At 49.6% G+C, this 19,723-nt stretch overlaps 1 protein-coding gene across 1 annotated transcript; it reads left to right on the top strand.

The window, feature by feature from the left end:
• The first annotated feature begins 4,394 nt into the window (after window positions 1-4,394).
• Window positions 4,395-6,594, top strand: LOC127298734 (uncharacterized). Its single transcript, XM_051328591.2, has one exon. It carries the CDS (start codon window positions 4,677-4,679, stop codon window positions 6,306-6,308), a length of 1,632 nt encoding a protein of 543 aa, XP_051184551.1. The 5' UTR covers window positions 4,395-4,676; the 3' UTR covers window positions 6,309-6,594.
• Window positions 6,595-19,723: the final 13,129 nt, after the last annotated feature.

Here is a 19,723-nt window from a genome sequence, read left to right on the forward strand (position 1 = left end):
TCTCATCAAGGACCCGAAGGGAGCATCAATGCATCAAGACCCCGGAGAGGAAGGCACACCATGGTCAAGAAGAGAAGAAGGAGGGAAGGAGGTCCATCCGGCACAAGACCCGGTCCAACCGGGCCCCAGGCCGGACCAGCCGGTCACAGACCCGGTTGACCGGGCGGCAGACCGGATCCCGCCGGTCCAGACCGGATCACCTGCTGATGCCAACCGGAAGCAGTTCTGGGGCTCGGGAAGCCCCACCCGGTCACCGCCCGGCCCAGCATCCGGTTTGAACCAGATGGGCCGGCCCCAGACCCGGTCGAACCGGCCCCCTGACCGAATCGCACGGGTCTGACTCGATCGGACCTTGCTGGGTCGGTCTCGCTTATACCTCTTCGGCCCGAGTCGCCCTGTAAACCTATATAAGTGCCTAGGTCGCCCACCCCTGCTCTTTGGACATAATCTGAGCTTAAAACTACTTTTGAGCTTTGTCTCCCTAGGGTTAGTTCCCCTTTGTAATCAAGGCTACTCTTGTTGAGGATTTGGATACTTGTGAGTGAGATTCTAGTGTGCCCCACTCTCTCTTACCGGTCTTCGTCTCCAACCCCGATCTCTCATCCGGAATTCTACCTCGTGTCTCTTCCGGTTGATTCTATTGGCGTGGTCCATCGAGCCACGAGAGTAAGAATTCAATTGTATCGGGTTGGCGTGTGTGTGTTTGTTCTTCGTGTTCTTCGCGTTCTTCCTCCTATCCCTCTTTTCCCCTTTTGGATTTGGGTCAATCGCGAGATCGAGCCACAAACTAGGTCTTAGACCTCATCAGATATCTTACGCTCTGAATACCCGGAGCAACGTGAAGATTGGATTGATGGAGAACACATGAAGACTTTCGGCGGTTGGTTGCAAACACGTCTCATGAATGTCACTGATGACGAGCAGCTATACTTGTTGGCCAAGCAACCATCTTCGACTATATCGACTTTTCATGGGTACGAGATTAATGGGAATACATTTTAAACGTTCGCCCAAGATAAAAAGAGCACCAACCAAAACAGTGGTGTCCGCTTTGATGCAGCAGATGACAATGGGAAGAAGGTCACATATTATGGGTACATAGAGGAGATATGGGAAGTTGACTATGGACCTAATTTCAAGGTCCCTTTGTTCCGGTGCAAATGGTTCAACCTGAAAGACAGGGTACAGGTAGACCCGTAGTACGGAATTACTACAGTGGATCTCAAGAATCTAGGGTACGACACCGAACCATTCGTCCTAGCCAGTGAAGTGGCTCAGGTTTTTTATGTGAAGGACATGTCTACCAAACCGAAAAAAAGAAAGGCAAGAGGACACATCATACGATGAGCCAAAGCGCCACTTAGTTCTTTCAGTAAAAAGAAACATCGTGGTAGTAGAGGACAAGACAAACATGTCAGAAGATTATAATAAGTTTGATGATATTCCACCCTTCAAGGTAAAAACTGACCCAAGCATCATCTTAAATAATGAAGATTGTCCATGGTTGCGTCGCAATCAGAAGAAAGGGAAACACACGAAGAAAACTCAGAAGATTAGATAGGGATCATAACTTGTGTATCTCAATATGGAAATCACTTTTGTGTAATGATGTTACTATATGTAAGATATTAACAATGGAGATGGAGTGTTTCACGGGCTTGCAGGGAAATTTTTCCAAGGCGCAGCTTCCGAAGATGTTGTAGGGCGTGTGCACCAACGACATCTTTGAGAAGCTGCGCCACTGGAGATTTCCCAACCCTTTCCCCATTAATGTTAGAGGAGATGGAGTCTTTCACGGGCTTGCAGGGAAATTTTTCTGAGGCGCAGCTTCCGAAGATGCCGTAGGGTGTGTGCACCAACGACATCTTTGAGAAGCTGCGCCACGGGAGATTTCCCAACCCTTTCCCCATTACTGTTAGAGGAAATTGAGTCTTTCACGGGCTTGCAAGGAAATTTTTCCGAGGCGCAGCTTTCGAAGATGCCGTAGGGCGTGTGCACCAATGACATCTTCGAGAAGCTGCGCCACGGGAGAATTCCCAACCCTTTCCTCCATCCATGGGGATGAAACTCTCCCTACCTTCTTGTTGATATGCTTGTTCATCTGCTTGCCAAGGCGTATCGGTCTTCCTTTTATAGGACGGCGCCGCTTCTGCATTGTCTTGTTCCTCCGACAGGGCGTCGTGCGCTACATGTTTTATCTCATCGAGCAGTGCGTCCACCCACCCCTCTCCCTTGCCCACGCGGCCTCCTCCGAGCGAACCACCACGCCTGCTCACACGCCGAGTTCGTGGTCGTGGCCGTGGCGCCGCGACATTGAGGAGGAGCGCCGAGTCTGTGGCGGTGCCGCCGCGACATAGAGAGAAGAGCGAGAGGAGGAGCACCGAGTGTTAGGGTTAGGGTCGAGAAAAAGAGAGAAGAGCGAGAGGAGGAGCGTCGAGTACATGTTAGGGTTAGGGTCGGGAAAAAGAGAGAAGAGTGAGAGGAGGAGAGGGAACGCCGAGTCCATGGCCGTGGCCGAGTCCGTTGCGGTGCCATCGCGACATAGAGTTAGGGTCGAGAAATAGGGCGCCGCAACATCGAGGAGGAGCGCCGAGTGTTAGGGTTAGGGTTATTGCTTTCTTCATTTGAATTGTTATATATCTAGCACTCTGTTATGATCATGACATGATGAATAAAATAATTGCTTTCTTAATTTTGTAGTGACATTGAGCTATGGAGGACGGCACCTTCGTCCGAGATGAGGATCAAAAAGAAGCGGTGCAGAAATTGATATTTGAGAGTGCCCGTGGGCCAGAACCCGATGGAGATGACTATGAGTTCACACAATTTCTGAACGATGCCGGTGAGGGACTTGAGTCTGAAGAAATTAGAAGAGACAACGAAGTGTCCATAACAAAATCCGGCGAGGTGTATATTTATGTATCAAGTCTATGTTTATCACTAGATGCATTCATTTATTTGTATTGCACTTATTAACGAATCATTTTTCTTTTAGCCTTCTGGATCATAGAGCAAGTCTGTTAAAACAAAATGAGGCCCGACGCAATGTCTAAAGGGCGAGGGTAGATTAGCCCTCACCGCATTTAATGATAATAGTGAACCGGTGCATCCCAAAGAGCACTGCCGCAAATTTACAAATCAAGCTGGAGTTCTTGTTAGGGATCATGTACCTATTAGCATTCAAGAGTGGCATAAGCCGAAGAACGCGGGGACTGAAGCTAGTTATGTCAACGACGTGCTGAAAAAATTTCTTTGGGAAAGTCTACTGCCACGCTTCAGCCTACCGGAAGACATGACGGAAGGCCAGAAGAAGAAATTCAAGGAATGGACTCTCAAGAAGATGGCCACACAATTCGAGACATGGAAGAAAAATTTATGGGACAAATATAAGCATGAAGATCCAGTATTCGATGATAATCTAGTGAAGATAAAAGATCACTGGCCTGCATTTAAGAGGTATAAGCAGTCTACTGCTGTGTCCCGATCGGTCACAAATACAAAAAATAGTTCAAAGAAGAAACTTTTCCATCATTTGGGGTCAGGTGGCTACAAGACTGCCATTCCGAGGTGGACAGCGTTTGAAAATGAACTGATGGATGTAGGAATCACTCCACGGACATGGGACTGGCCCGACCGGTCCAAGTTCTGGTTGTTCGCGCATGGGGTAGGGTTGGACCCAAAGACAGGGCAGATCGTTGCGCAGGGAAAATGGAAGGAAAAAATTGAAGCAATTACGAAGCAGCTAGTAGATGCAATTGAAAAGGTCAGAAAGGGAGAGTACATTCCCGATAGAGAGAATAACGAGCTGACACTCGCTCTGGGGAATCCTGAACACGTTGGACGGGTACGAGCTCGCCCAGGTCTCACCATGAAGGAAGCGTGGTCGGAGTGCGCTGACACTTTTAGAAGCCGTTCGCGAAAGAAGAAGAAGAAGGAGTCAGACAGGTTAACGGAATTGTTAAATAGGGTCGGAGCGCTTGAGAAAAATCAGAGGGCACCTGATCAGTCGGTGTTTCTACAGGATCCTCAAGCCGATGCCGCCCCATTTCAGCGAAGAAGCAGTGTGGGTTCCTCGCATCTTGACGGATGTGGAGGAAGCTACCCCGTGGATTATGTCACGGAGAAGACAGATTGCGAGTTTCATATGTTATTCAGGAATGCGTCCGTTAAGGTGGCGGTCGGCTATGTTTACCCAAATGAAGATGGAGCAACGCACCATCATATACCCATTCCATCTGGTTGTGTTCGTGTCGGATGGATGAAGTTGTTCCGGATTCTGAAACAGTGGAGCTTGATTTAGAAGTGACGAACATAGCGTTCAGTTTGGCGAGGCCCACGTTCCGTGTAGAAAAGGGCCAAGCCCACAACAAACATAACGGCGATGACTGAGAAATGCTACTCCCCACTCCCCAGTAGTCTACTGAGCGAGCCGTTCATTTTTCATTCCATCCCCCGCCCACCCAGACTCTGTCTCGCCGCCGGCGCTCCGTCCCAGATCCCACCCCTCTTCTTGCAGGCGGCGCTCCGTCCCCAGATCCCACCTCTTCCTTCTGGACGGGACGGCAGTGCTCCGGTCTCTGGTCTTCTTTTTGGATCATCGATCGATTCCGATTCCGACTCCCACTCCTTGACCCACACAAACTTCTCGATCTGAATCCGGACAGCTTCCAGTGTTGATGCCGATGGCTCTATATAATCGCCGCCGCGGCCCCGGGTCAGCAACATCTACTCGCTACTCGATTCGTCGCGCAGCTGGAGGTAGCTCACTCATGGCCAGGACCGCGGCGAGTCGCCGGCGCCGTCCGCGCGGCGACGACCGGATCAGCGCCCTCTCCGACGATCTCCTCTTTTTGGTCCTGCGCCGCCTCGACATCCGGACGGCGGTCGGCACAACGGCGCTTTCCAGGCGTTGGGCTTGCCTCCGCCGTGAGCTCCCCGTCCTCGACTTCAGTGTGGACGCCCTGCTCCCGCCGCGCTACCACCGTTGGATCCAGCTCCACGACCAAGTCGGGAAGGCTAGTTTTCCGTACGACAGGACTCAAGTGTCACGAGAGCTCATGCCTAACATCAGGAGGTACGAGCACCGCGCCATGCGCGCCTTGACCAGGTCAGTCGAGAGCTTCCTGGACTCTGCTGCATCCGCCGTCCGCCGCAGGAAGATCAGTAGGCTGAGGCTCGAGTTCTTTGTCACCCCAACCCCAAGCACCGCCTGCATGAATCAGCTCATCGCCCAGGCCATCGACGCTTGTGGGGTGGATGACCTCCACGTTGTTGCTAAGCCAATTTTCTGGCGACGCGCAGTCCACAACTTTGCCAGCCATGGCCTTTGCAAGGAGCCCAGCGCGTCACGCCTGCAAAGCCTCAAGCTTGGAGGCTGCGTGCTCCCACCGCTGCACGAGTACGGTGCGCTCACTACGCTGATCCTGCAAGACATACCGGAATCGACGCCCGAGGCAGCCTACCAGGGCGTCTTCACCTTGTGCCAGCAGCTGCAGGTTCTGCATCTCATCTCCTGCCAGTGCAGCGGCAAGGTCATATTCGTGGACGCCCCCATGTCAAAAATCCGGGAGCTTGTTGTGGACAAGTGCAGATTCAGACGGTTCCGTCTAAGGGCTCTTCCAAATCTCGAGAGCCTAGCCTTCCTGGGACCTAGAGTGTACCTCGAGTCTGCCTCATTTCCCCGTCTCAGGAACTTTAACCTCACGTCTTGCCTCGGTGTGACAATGCGAGGATTTCGCGAATACTTGAAGGAAAACTTGAAGATAGATCATGAGTCGCTTCTTGAGTACATGCCAGACATAACACATCTGATTCTCAGGATCAGTGGACCTGACAGATGGATTGTGCCGTCTAGATACCCGTCCACATTGTTGCCTAACCTGAGGTGGCTGCTGATCGCCGATGTGCCTTCGTCCTGGGATGTCTCATGGGCCCGCCTCCTGCTCGAGACGGCGCCTGCCCTGGAGGTCCTCCACATCCACATTGCAACTTGCATAGAAGATCCCGGTGACAAGATAAGCTGGAAACCAAGCAAGCTTCGGCACCATCACTTGAAGGAGTTTACTATAGTTGGTTATGAGGGAAGAGAGAGGCAGATTTACCTTGTCAATTTTGTCATGAGAGTATGCACAGCGTTGCGCCGGGTCTCTATCTTCAAGAACGGGCATGCTCAGAATAAGGGGCACTGGGACTGGGAGTTGGTGACGCAGCAACACTCCTGGACTGACGAGGAGAAGGACAGCACACTGATGCACATCATGGATGGGGTTTCTTTGTCAGTTGATCCAGTTCAACTAGCTTTTGGCTGAGTTTTCTCATGTTTGTGCATGACCTGCAACCGTCTAGCAACCATCTAGCAGGGTTGAAGCTTGGAAAAAATGGTAATGGGTTCATGGCTATCAAACTACTGGGTCAAGGCAAAATATAATAGTGCGAAGCAATCAAATAGTACTAGATTAGTGCAAATTCATTGGGTTCAGCTGAACCCAACGGCTACATGCTTGATTGGCCCCTGCCATCTTGTAATGTACAGGCTTCTTTATATTTAATCTGATGTAATTTACAATCTCATGCAGTCAAATATTGTGCTCCTTACTTGTTCTTCTGCGCAACTTCGGCTTGACTTACTTGGTGCATAAGTGTAAAGTTTGTCATAAGTTTTTATTTATAATGCACAACTTGTCATATAAAGTCTTCTTGTCGCATCCATTTCCGAATCAAATATTATAGCGCTCTTATGATATATCATTATATGATATATGTAGCATTAGTTGCTCTGTTTGCAGACCCATGTCCTATATATCCTTACAGTTGATTAGCACTAATTATTTTTATCATGTCAAATACTGCAGCCATCAGATCAAATTACTAAGCTTTAGATATTTCTGCTGAAACCCCCCTGTTTCAGGTCCTGATTTCTCTGTATACTCTCTACCCTATGCCTGTCTTGATGCCTTAACATTTCCGTGCCTCCTCAAGCCTGTGCTCTTTCGAGGTTTTGGCATGTGTCATGCTTCAAGTTCACAATCACAACGACCTCGCTGTCCCTACATGGAAAGTTGGAAATTGCAATGGTGGGGATCGACAACATGCTACCGTCTCAGGGATGCGTGCATGGTGTTCACTAAGATGCCAGAGCACTCTCTGCCTCAATGCTGTGCTTGCTGCAATTTATATTTGTTTTTTTTTTCTAGATGGCGGCGGCGTGAGAAAGCGCGGGAAGAGGCCAGAAGCTGCGGAAAGAATAAACAGGAACGCGCGGTGGCGTGCGAACGCCGACAACGTGGAGGTTGCACAACGCCGACAAGATGTCTCGTCTGCCCCTCCACCGCCATTAAGGCAAAGCTGTGACGCTTCGTTCGTGTGTCGCTGACACGTTAGGCTGGGAAATGAAATTCCGCCGTATCCTTTTTCTGTTTGCGGAGTGTCACCTTTCCTAACTCGGCAAAGATAAGTTTTACCGTATACCACACTAGTAACACTTGGCAAAGATGGGCCCACACAAAGGCAGTCTTGGAACGGTCAGCGCCACAGGTAGGTGATCTGTCATGACAAGAGTTAGCGCTAAACGTGTTTAGTTCGCTTTAGACTAGGATGCATCCTTATATTAGGTTATTTGGACTATGCAATCCTATGGATCTCCCCGACATGTGGTTTATGACAAGACATAGCGCTAAACGTGTTTAGTTCCCTTTAGACTAGGATCCATCCTTATACAAGGTTATTTGGACTATGCAATCCTATGGATCTCCCTGACATGTGCTTTTTTATGCTTCCTCCATGTTTTAACTTTTCTTAGATATAGATGTATCTATAAGACTATAACTAAGATGTATGTAAATACATATGTATCTAGACAAAAGAAAAATACATTTTTTTGACGGATGGAGTAATAGTGATAATCATACATGTCTAGCTCAGGTGAGATAATTAACAACGCGGATTCCCCTCATGTATTGTGGGCTCTTACACTATCACAGACATTAGTTGCTGGGAGATTTGGGCATGAGTATACAAGTCAAAAATTTATTTATAATTGTTATTACTTTTAGGGTGGTTTGTACTACTGTTGATTCTTATTAATAGATTGACAGAATTTTCACAAAAAAAGAAGAAGCATCTAGAATAGGATAGCCACAAGTTTACCGTTATGTCCAATGTTCCTGAGAGGAAACACTTTTAATCTGCTTAAGGTGACTCCTAAATACTTGGAACTTTGCACAAATAGAGATAGACTACTATCATTCTAAGGGGGGCGTATTTGACTGAGACAATGATTTTCACTTCCTCTTGAAAAAGTCTCTTCATCTCTCTCCATGCCTCATTCTCTACACCTTCAAGGCGAGGCATATATTACAACAAGCAAGTGTATGAGATGATCATGCAGTTGCTAAAATGTGGTTCAGATTATAATTTACAAGTGCAAATTGCAGTGTCCCAGAAATTAAAATATGTTTCAAACTATGCCCATCTTGCAAAATACACATGTGTTGTTCGGAGAGGGAAACTCTGTATTCTATTTCACAACTATATTATTATTACATTATTACATATATAAAAGCTGATCCCTTTTGCCGCAAGGAGATTTGCTCCATCAGTTTCCACCAATCGGGATTAGACACGTTAGGCTTTTTTACTGTTCACGTCATCGTTACCTTCATACGCGAGAGTTTGTTCCATTTATTCTTTTTTTTTATCTTCCTATAATCTCTGTTACAATCTGGATGGTTCAGTCAAAGCAAATAGTCAAAGCGGTGCACTACCCTTTATCTTATCAGATTTTCTCCTCCCAAATCCCAATCATCCCTCTTCTGCCCATCCCGAGTAAATTACATATACATACCACAATTGGGGCACCGGTTACAGGATGGTCCCATCTTTGGTAATTTTCACAAGTAAATACCACTTCTGAGACATGTCGTAACAGATTGGTCCAATTCTTGTCTAATGGTGTTTTTACAGGGTTCTGATTGCAAATCTGACAAGTGAGGCCCATTTGTAAGTGCTGAGTTGGCAGCATATGTGAACATAGAGCTGAGGTGGAGGTGGGGCCCACATGTCAGCCTCATCTATTTTTTTTTCAATTCGGTTGTTTCAATTCAGTCCGAGGTCTCGGCCGTACGACGCGCGCGTTAACTGGACATATACCACGATCCATGGACTCTGCTATTTTAGTATACTGCACGTCCTTGTAAGAAGATTTTCAGAACCTGTAAATTCCAGAGCAAGAACAGAGAGCTCCGTACACTACACTAGCTAGCCGGCCAGCCTGCCAGTAGCTACTATACCCTGAAACGTACGACCCACTATGATGGAATGTAGAGAAAAATAAATGATCGGTCTACCATCGTGTACTATCATGCGCTTATTATTTTCAATTCTGCACATATTTGTGAATCACGAAAAGAATTCAGGAACCATGCGCCTCTTCCTCATCCGCGGCGGGCGGCGCCGCTCGCGGTGGTCGCCCTAGCTCGCCCCGAGCTACGCACGATGGGGACGGCTTAGAGGAGAGAGAGGAGTAAGTGTAGAGAAAAAAATAGATGAGGCTGACATGTGGGCCCCACCTCCACCTCAGCTCTATGTTCACATATACTGCCAACTCAGCACTTACAAATGGGCCTCACTTGTCAGATTTGCAATCAGAATCGCGTAAAAACACCATTAGACAAGAAATGGACCGATCTGTTACGACATGCCCCAGAAGTGGTATTTACTTGTGAAAATTATCAAAGATGGTACCATCCTGTAACCGGTGCCCCAATTATGGTATGTATATGTAATTTACTCGCCCATCCCACCCCCCATGACCCGCCTCGGAGACGACGCTTCGTTGGCCGGTCTCCACGGAGGCAGGAACGACCGGGCTGCAGGCTTCGCCCAGAGGAGCTGCAGGCGGCCGAGGATGTATGACGCCGCATGGTGGAGCCAGCCGCCGCCCGCCGGGGTCAGAGGTCTGCTGTGGCCGGTCGGCCGGAGCTTGGGTGGCAAGGTAGGGGCGGCTGAGGACGGCGTCCCGCGTCGAGGTTGGCCGCAGCATGGCCGGGGCAAGCTGCTGGCAAAGTGGAGCCGGCATGGTCGACAAGGTCCACGCTCAGCGACGGCCGCAGCGGGAACAGAGCCCCACACCGCTGACCGCTCTTCGGAGGTCCGGCGCTGTCTGGAGGCGTTGCTTGGGCAGCGCCAAGCAACGGGGAACGGCGTCCGGCGTCGAGATCGTCCGGAGCTTATTCTCGGGGCAGCCGTCGATGCGGCTGGCGGCGCGGTGGAGGAGCTCGCCGCCGTTCTCTCATTCCCGCGGTGGAGCCAGGAGCTTAATTATTCTCTCTCCCTAGCATCTGCCACGGCGGTTTTCTAGAGTGGAGGTTGTAGATCGATCAGAGGAGCCGTGTATTACAACTGTGGCTGGCTGTTGACCAAACGCAGCGCGACGGAGGCGCTCCAGAAGTGGGCCCGCGATAGCCACCCTGTCCCGCATCGCTAGATATCTCAGTCGTGCCCGCAGCGACAGGTACATGCTCGAGGTGTGCTCAGTTTTGGTTTGTTTTGCTCCTATCTAAAGTGACAACTTCAGCTTTGTTCCTCCGGAACGGTTTATGGACAAATTTCAGGGAAGGGGGCTGGGGCCAAGAGCTAATTTCAGTTGTGGCTCACTGTAAGAATCTGCGTTGTTGTCAGGCACAAGTCTCCATGAGAGTGACAGCCAATGGAGATTATGTTGTTGTCAGGCACAAGTCTCCATGAGAGTGATAGCGAATGGAGATTATAAAGATAACTACCACGGCAAATACCTGTTCCTTCCCTCTTATCCAACAATGTCAATGCCGGTATGGTCTCCAACTTCTCATTGCAGGAAGGCTCCTGATTTTGCCATCCCTGCAAAAAAAAATAAAAAATGTTACCACTGCTCTGAAGTAACACAACCAAACAGCTGGGACATGCATAGTTAGAATGGTCAAAATTAGCTAGCTTATAACTAATAGTTACTATTTTGTTTTCTTCTAATGTCATTAATGACTAAGTCCATCACTTCCTGAAGTAAGCCTTTTTGTTGGCCAGGGTTCAGGGTTTAATAATGTGATCTGTTCGATGCTGATTCCTGGATCAATTTGGCTGCATCACCATCCGACACAACCTCGGTTGGTGACTCTGTTTCCGGCTACCTATCTGCAACATACAAGTCTGCATCGCTGCCAATGAACGACTATGTTACTTATGCAAGTTTGCGGCCTTTAAATTTTTCTCTATAATAGAGAAATTAGATTGTAGATTTTGCCAATCTTTTTTAAGATTAAACTGTGGTAAATCAGTCCCCTTTGTAAGCTATTACTATGTACTTTCTTTTCTACATACCTATATCGGTACATATATCATATGTTTCAAGTGTGCACCTGTTTTTTACATAGGTAACTGACTCCTCAGCTGGCCATTGTCAATATCAACAAAATTTATATGAACTGACCATTGTCAATATGAACAAATTTTTTATGTATTTTCATGTCTTTGTTCATGTGTGCTCTAGGAAAACAAAAGACATGGAGATGCATATGTACACCTCTGTATGCAGGTTATTTAGACACGAGAGAGAGCTATCAGATATCGCTAACCAAGATTTCTTATATGTTAGATAATATCCTAGCTTTCGAAAGTTTGGTAGTTCCACTTTCACTGGCACCATTGTCAACCGTTCTCACCTCTCATGTTCTAGCATGTTTGGCCCTCGGATCAATTTTGCATTGTTTATCTAACTGCCACCAGGCTTTATTGTATATGCTACATGCATTTTATTATATGGCTTGCTAGCTTGTTTACTTTTTCTTCGTATTCTGTCTTCCCAACCGCATGCCTTTTGCATGTGCCCAGCATACGAACTGAACACTTGCAAATGAAAGCAGTAATGCTAATTATGTGTAAGCTTCTAGCCTTCTAGGTAATGTAGTTCAACAAAATCATGTATATTAAGTATCTGAAATTGCCTACTGGATGTATATCTTTCAACAAGTTTTGCCATTCTGATGGTCATCTGAGATTAGAGAAAGAACTAGAAGTACTTCAGTTGCCATTAGAAATGCTTTATTTCTTTCTCTTTGGATTTATTTTGTTGTACGTATTCTTGATTTTTTTCTTGGTTTGTTACCCGTCTCTGCATTCAGTGTTGTGTCCACCGAGTCAATCTACCTGAATGTGCCCATTGCAGGCAACGACACAATGCTCTGGTCGATGGACTCGATGAGCTTGCAACCGACCAGGTATCTGATGTAGAGCCTTATAAGGCTGTGAGCATGGCAGTGGCAGTTCTACCACCACATTTGTTGGGTAGCAGCTAACTTAACGAGCTATTATGTGCTAATTCAGATTATGTTCTGAATTTTGAGATGCACCTGTGTTTATGTCAGTCCAATTCCATGGTGAGTGTTTTTCCTACCATATTGCAGTTCAACGCAAGTTGTTGAAACTGATGGAATGAGTGAAGCAATGGATGTACCAACATACGCTTTCAGGTGATGGGTTAAGTATTCTAGGGAAGATAAATCAAGTTTATGCTCTAAGATTTCTGATGCGCATCACTTTACTTGGGCAGTATTGTTTTATGAGTTTCCAAACTAATCTTAGTCTTCAACTCCTGTTGACGTCCAAAACCCACCGGCGAGTAACGACGGGCAACACGTAGAGCCGGGAGGCTCCCAGAACTGCGGTTGGCCCTGGTCCCTCGAGCGACGGCCCGCAAAGCTCCGGCACGCACGTCCGATGCTGATGCAAGGGCGTGCCACCTGACCTATACCTGGTCAGGAAGGTGATGGATTGCTTCGCTTAGTTTCCTGCATGGCATACACGTAAACATTAAATACGAGCCTCGATCGGCTCTCAGGTTGTCCTGTGAATCGGCTCAAGGAGCCGATCCACCCATGGTTCGTATGAGATCTACGATAACATGGTGGTCCTGCTTGATCAATACTAAGTTAAAACGACCTACGACGATTTAGGGTTTTCACCACATAATCGGAACGTCCTACACGTGATTGAGCCTGGCAGCCACGCAAGATGACAATAAACCAACCCTAGACAAGGCCTAAAAACCAACATGGAGTTGATTCCCGGAACATCTTCTCTAGGGCTAGCAAACTACACCCTACATGCTACTGGATCCTTCAACCCGTTTGCAAGGCCTAACTATGTAGATATTAAACTAATCCTTGAAGAACAAGGAGCAATCGTAACGGATCGGATCTACTAAATAAAGACTAAGCAAGGTGCCACCCTTGCATCTCAGATCGGTACAAGGGTGGCTAGATGTCTAGGGATAGCATGGATAAAAGCATGTATAAAGGTAAAACAATGCTAACCCTAACACATCTACGATAACTACGTTGCTCGCCATCAACAAGGCTTCAGCACGAGCAACACATGAACAACGAATAAACTTGATACTGCCTAGATCGCGAGATGCGATCTAGGCAGCATGATGCTTACCCGGAAGAAACCCTCGAAACAAGGGGTGGCGATGCGCCTAGATTGGTTTGTTGTGAACGTGACCGTCTTCCTTCTCAATAAACCTAGATACATATTTATAGTCCGTAGACTCTCTAACGTGGGAATAATCCCAACCGTGCACGAGCTAAGCTCCTTTAATCCTAACCGACACGTATCCTACTATATTTACAGATACACGGGCAATTTAGCCCAAACTCTTATACAAGGCCGATTTATGCATATTTTCCGTGTATATTCTTCAAGCCCATCTTAATCACGGCCCACCTTTGATCCGGTTAAATTCTGGTGATAACACATGCCCCCTGGTTTTGGTAATGATAATTCCAAAACCACTCTGCCTCTTCTTCGTCGGGTCACGTCGTGGCAGGGCAAAACCGTCGCAGTATCCTTCATCATGATGCCTTGCCTTCTCAACTTCTCCACGTGATTTGACAGTTGTTTTTTTTTTCTTTTGGCACCACTTCCTCGGAAACTGCTGTGGCATTAAATCCACTATATCCCCTTTTATTTAACCGCGCCGAACAGTTCGCCTCTTCATCCCCTTGCTCTATTCTAGCCATCGGCACCAGAAATCCCCCTTCTCCTGTAGCAATGTCGTCCTCTTCCTCCTCCTCCGCCTCGTCGGATCTTTCCTCCCAATCCTTCTCCTCCTCATCCTCCTCCTCCCGCGAGCCCACGCCGGAGTGGGATCTGACGGAGGCGCACAACCAGCGCGCCCCAGAAGAATGGGACCAGGAGGAGCACAACTCCTCCGTCTGGTCTGAGGACGATAAGTCCTTGACAAGCGGGGACGAAGACCTCCAGTTCCTTGCCGATGGGGAACTGGAGGCGGGGAGCGAGGACGACTCGTTCTCCTGGGACGACTACACTTCCTCCGAGGAGGAGGAAGAAGAGGAGGACGACGACTCCCTCGAAGACTACCCGCTGGCGAAGCGCTTCCGCGCCGGCTCAGATGACGGCGACGAGGAGGAGGAGGCTCCCAATGAGGGCTACGGGAGCAGCGACGAGGAGCCCGCCGGCAGCAGCGCCGACGAGAGCTCCGATGGCGCCGATGTTGGGGGGATGACCCCCGGTACGCCAAAGGCATGCCAAACCGGATGGTTTGAGCCATCAAGATACCGGTTTAATGTTCTTACCGGAAGCCTGGTAGGAATTTGGGAAAGCAAGGCTAAGCCGGAATCCCCAAAGGGGTATGCCGGAACCCGGTAAGGAAGATACCGGAAAGGAGGGCCTGTCGGCAGGACTGGTCAAAGATTCTTTTCTGAGCAAGAAGACAAGGATGAGCTAAGCAAAGTGGCTTTAATCAGAGCCCTGGCGCCAAAGAGAGGGATGACGCTCAAAGAAGCCGGAGGACATCAGCAGCCCTGATTAAAGAGGACTCCGGCGTCACTCATGATTAAAGTAGCTTTGTACAGTAGCCTTGTAAAGTAGTTTGTCCAGTCAAAGATGCCATTAGGGTTTCTTGCACTGTAAGCCACCCTCTCCCCTATATAAGGAGAGGGGGCAGCCCTTCTTCAGGGGCATGTATGTACGCGAGACCACATGAGATATCAGTGTACAGAACTTGTAACCATGTTGTGATCAATGAAGCTAGCGATCTAGTAAAGAGTTCTTCCTCTTGTCTCTCTTCTTGTATACCGGTCTCTGGCTGTGTTCTTGAGGAAAGCATCCGGAAGTTCTTCCCATCTAATCGCAAACCCTCCCCCGAATCCTCTTGCGTCCATTCGGCCCCAATCTAAGCCATCCTATGGCATCTGCTCGTTCACCACGACGGCAGTTGGCGCCCACCGTGGGGCATGAAGTGGCGCTTGATGGAGTTCACATTCGGGCGGGCGTCCTCGAGATCTCCGGCGAGCGTACGGTGTCCGCGTTGGTGCAGCGCATCTACGCCATGGACTTCATCAACGACAACGTGGGCTGCTTCGCCAACGGCGGCGTCTTCCCCAAGAACGGCCGCATCATCGAGTTTGGCAGCCACCGCGTCTACTTCGGCACCGTCCCTGTGCGCCAGCGCCTCTCGCCGGTGCTGGTGGCACCGGACCCGCCAAGATGGCTCTGTGCTGGCCGCGCCGCCGGCAGCGTCGAGGTAATGATGACCGGTGTGGCTGGTGCAGGAAAGGAGGCTGTGGGCGAAGGTGCTGGTCGCGCGGTTTCGACCCGTGCGGCTAAGCCACCGCTGGAGCGCGACGCAGGCGCAGCGGGAGCATCATCCGCGCCACCGGAGACGTCGCTCCAAGCGGCGATGAACGTCCTCGCCACCCCCATCGCGCAGAACGTCGATCCGGCAGCGGCTCAGGCGGAGCTGGAGGCGCAGCGCCAGAAGGTGCTCGAGAGCGGCAAGGACATCCTCCGGGCGCAGCGCGAGCTGAACCTAACCCTACGTAAGTACAACGCTGCCCATGGCTTTGCTTCTGTTAGCGCGCATGCTGCTAGGATGCCGGAAAACCGGCTAAAAGCTCGCGACCTAGATCAGGATTTGCGCAAAGAGATTCTTACCGGCAAGAGTGCCTCTGCATCTGTTAGCATCGTGGAAAAGCCTAAGTATAGCAGCCCGGATAAAACTATAAAAGCTGCTAAAGCTGCGGTAGAGCTATGCGAGTCGCTTTCCGGAGAGGCTTTGGCAAAGCAGCAAGAGCGTGTTAGAGAGCTGCTGGAAACTATTGAGCAGCAAAATGCTGAGCAGCTGGCTAAGCTGAACAAGGCAGCGGCCTCAAAATCCGCGCGTTCAACAAAGAATGCCGGTAGCAAGTCCCATGGGCAGGCTTCGTCCCCTCATCCGGACAGGAGAAGAGAAAAAGAAGTGAATGCGCAGCAGATGACTGTGTACGATCCGGTTCTTGCCGGAAAGCAACAAGCCGGGCAACATGATGCCGGTAGAAAAAGCCAAGGGGCAGAGAGAGGCTACGCCAGAGGAGGCTATGCCGGAAACAATCATGCCGGTAGATATGAGACCGGGCAAAACTATCGAGCTGCAAGGGCAGCGTACGATGAGGAGGAAATGGATCCCCCGAGGTACCGGCAGGCAAGGGCCGCGGTACCGGAATGTTATGATGAAGCTGACTCTGCAAGACCGGCAGCATACCGGAACCCATTGGGAGAGCGCTTGGGAGAGAGATACTTACCGGAACGGGATGCAAGGCACCGTCTGGATAGAGTGTACTTGTCGGAAATGATCGAGGAGGAAGGTCCTCCAGGTCCAAAGTGCTTTGGCCCAAGGATCATGAAAGAAAAACCACCAGTTCGCAACTTTATGTTGCCCCGTGACACAAAGACATACGATGGCACCACGAAGTCGGAAGATTGGCTCGCGGATTACGTGACTGCGGTATACGTTGCAGGCGGTGGAGGAACCGTAGCAGGAGGAGGAAACCGGCGTTGGGCCGTGAGGATCATACCATCGTTTTTGGTTGGACCGGCAAGAATCTGGCTAAACAACTTGCCGGCAGGAAGCATAAATGGCTGGCTGGATTTTGAGGAGGCTTTTGTGAGCAATTTCAGCAGCACCTATCAGAGGCCAAACAGGCCGCAGCAACTTGCTCTGTGTGTGCAGCGCCCGAATGAAACAGACCGGGATTATCTGGCTCGGTGGAACACTACAAGGAACTCCTGTGAAGGGGTAATCGAGGCACAAGCCATTGCATGGTTTAGCAGTGGGTGCAGAAGAGGTTCGCCGTTGTGGCAAAAGCTGCAGCGAAGCATGCCGACAACGTTGGCAGAGATGATACGTGTGGCGGATAGCTATGCGTTGGGAGACCCAACGCAGCCGGTAGTGCAACCGGAGCCGGAACAGCTGCGGCACGAGCAACACCGGGATAACCGGAACAACAAAAGAAGGGAAGATTTTCCGGATCGAAGGTACGGTCCGCAGCAAGTTGCTGCAGTGCAGGAAAACTCTGAGGCCAGCGGCAGTCAGAGGCAAAAAACCGGATCGCAGCCATGGGCGGGTCCTAAGAAACAATGGGTGGAAAAGAAACCCTGGGTCCAGAAAAGAAACTGGCAAGAACCCGCAAAATACACCATGGAAGCTGCCATGGATCAACCTTGCCGGTGGCACACACCGAATCCGGCACACCCGTCAAACCATCTGACGAAGGATTGTACCTGGACAAAGTACTTGATGCAGAAAGGAGCAGTAAAAGATGCCCAACCGCCACAAGACATGCCGCGGCAGCAACAGCTACCGCCACCACCGCCGCTTACCGGGGCAAACGCCTTACCGGTGCAGCCAAACCGGCAGCAGTACCAGCAAGTTAACCGGGTGGAGCAAAACGATAACCAACCACCTCCACCGGCACCTTTGGGTCGGAATGTTTACGAAGACCCGCATCTGTGCTGTGTTGTCTTTGTCACTGAGCCAACAGATAGGCAAAGCGTACATCACCGCTCCATGGAGGTCAATGCTGTGATGCCGGCAGTTCCCAAATACATGATGTGGTCCAATCAGGAAATTACCTGGTCATCTAAGGATCACCCTAAGATCATACCGAATCCGGGTGGATATGCTCTTGTTGTGGACCCAATCATGAAAGGGCCGCAAACTCGAGTGAAGTTCAGCAAGGTGCTGATAGACAATGGCAGCAGCATCAACATCATGTACAAGCATACCATGCATACGCTGGGCATAACAGAAAACATGCTTCAGCCCACGCGTACGACGTTCCACGGAATCGTTCCGGGCTTGTCCTGTGCCCCGATAGGAAAAGTTCGGGTGGACGTAGCATTTGGAGGACGTGACAATTGCCGGGTTGAAAATCTTGAGTTTGAGGTGGTGGATCTAGATAGTCCCTACCATGCATTGCTGGGGAGACCGGCATTGGCAGCCTTCATGGCCACAACTCATACGGCTTACCTCAAGATGAAGATGCCGGCACCTCGTGGACCATTGACTGTGGTGGGAAATTATAAGGTCTCACTGGAAACTGCATCTGCCGGATCGAACCTAGCGGAATCGCTGGTGATCGCGGAGGAAAAGAAAAGAATGCAGACAGCTGTTGCGCTGGCTCAGTCCTCACAATTGAGCTTAGCGGCAATGAGTGAAAACATGGGCTCACCGGCATTCAAGCCAACCAATGAAACAAAGGACATCGTGCTGGATCCGGCTTACCCAGAGCGCACCGTTCGTATCGGTGCCGGACTTGATCAAGCATAGGAAAGCGCGCTCGTCAGCTTCCTCCGTGAGAATCGGAATATCTTCGCCTGGTCAACTGATGACTTGGTGGGTGTTCCGAGGGAGCTGGCTGAGCACTCCTTGAACGTCCGGAAAGATGCCAAGCCGGTGCGGCAACCACTGTGCCGGTTCGCTGAAGATAGAAGAAAGATCATAGGAGAAGAGGTGACCAAACTGCTTGTTGCCGGATTCATTGTGGAGGTCACGCACACAGAGTGGCTGGCCAATCCGGTAATGGTTGAAAAGAAGAAAGATGAGAACCTGGAGGCAAAGGCTCCGAAGGTGTGGCGCATGTGCATCGACTACACCAACCTAAACAAGGCTTGCCCAAGAGATCCTTTTCCTTTACCACGGATCGATCAAGTGATTGATTCAACTGCTGGGTGTGAGTTGTTGTCCTTCCTGGATGCCTATTCCGGTTTCCACCAAATTCCCTTGAAAAAGGAAGATCAAATAAAAACCGCGTTCATTACCCCGCACGGGGCTTACTGCTATGTCACTATGCCTTTCGGTTTGCGCAACGCTGGTGCAACGTACCAGCGCTGTATGCAAAAATGCTTGTTTGATCAAATCGGAAAGAATGTGCAAGTCTATGTAGATGACATTGTGATAAAAACTAAGGTAAAGAACACCTTAATCGATGACATCCAGCAAACATTCGATAACCTAACACGGTTCCGGATGAAACTTAATCCGGCAAAATGCACCTTTGGTGTTCCTGCCGGCAAGCTGCTCGGTTTCCTGGTATCAAGCCGGGGCATAGAAGTTAATCCGGTAAAAATCCGGGAGATAGAAAGAATGGCTATCCCTCGAGAGTTAAAAGATGTGCAAAAGTTTACCGGAAGCTTGGCATCGCTAAGCCGGTTTGTAAGCAGGTTGGGAGAAAAAGCTCTACCACTCTATGCTCTCATGAAAAAATCCGATACGTTCGTCTGGACCCCTCAGGCAGACGCAGCGTTTAAGGAGCTAAAAACCATGCTCGCCACAGCACCTATACTGGCTTCACCTCTAGAGAGAGAGCCTATGCTATTATACATAGCGGCAACAAACCGGGTTGTGAGTGTA

Source organism: Lolium perenne, chromosome 5 (assembly GCF_019359855.2).
Source record: "Lolium perenne isolate Kyuss_39 chromosome 5, Kyuss_2.0, whole genome shotgun sequence".
Classification (NCBI taxonomy): Eukaryota; Viridiplantae; Streptophyta; class Magnoliopsida; order Poales; family Poaceae; genus Lolium; species Lolium perenne.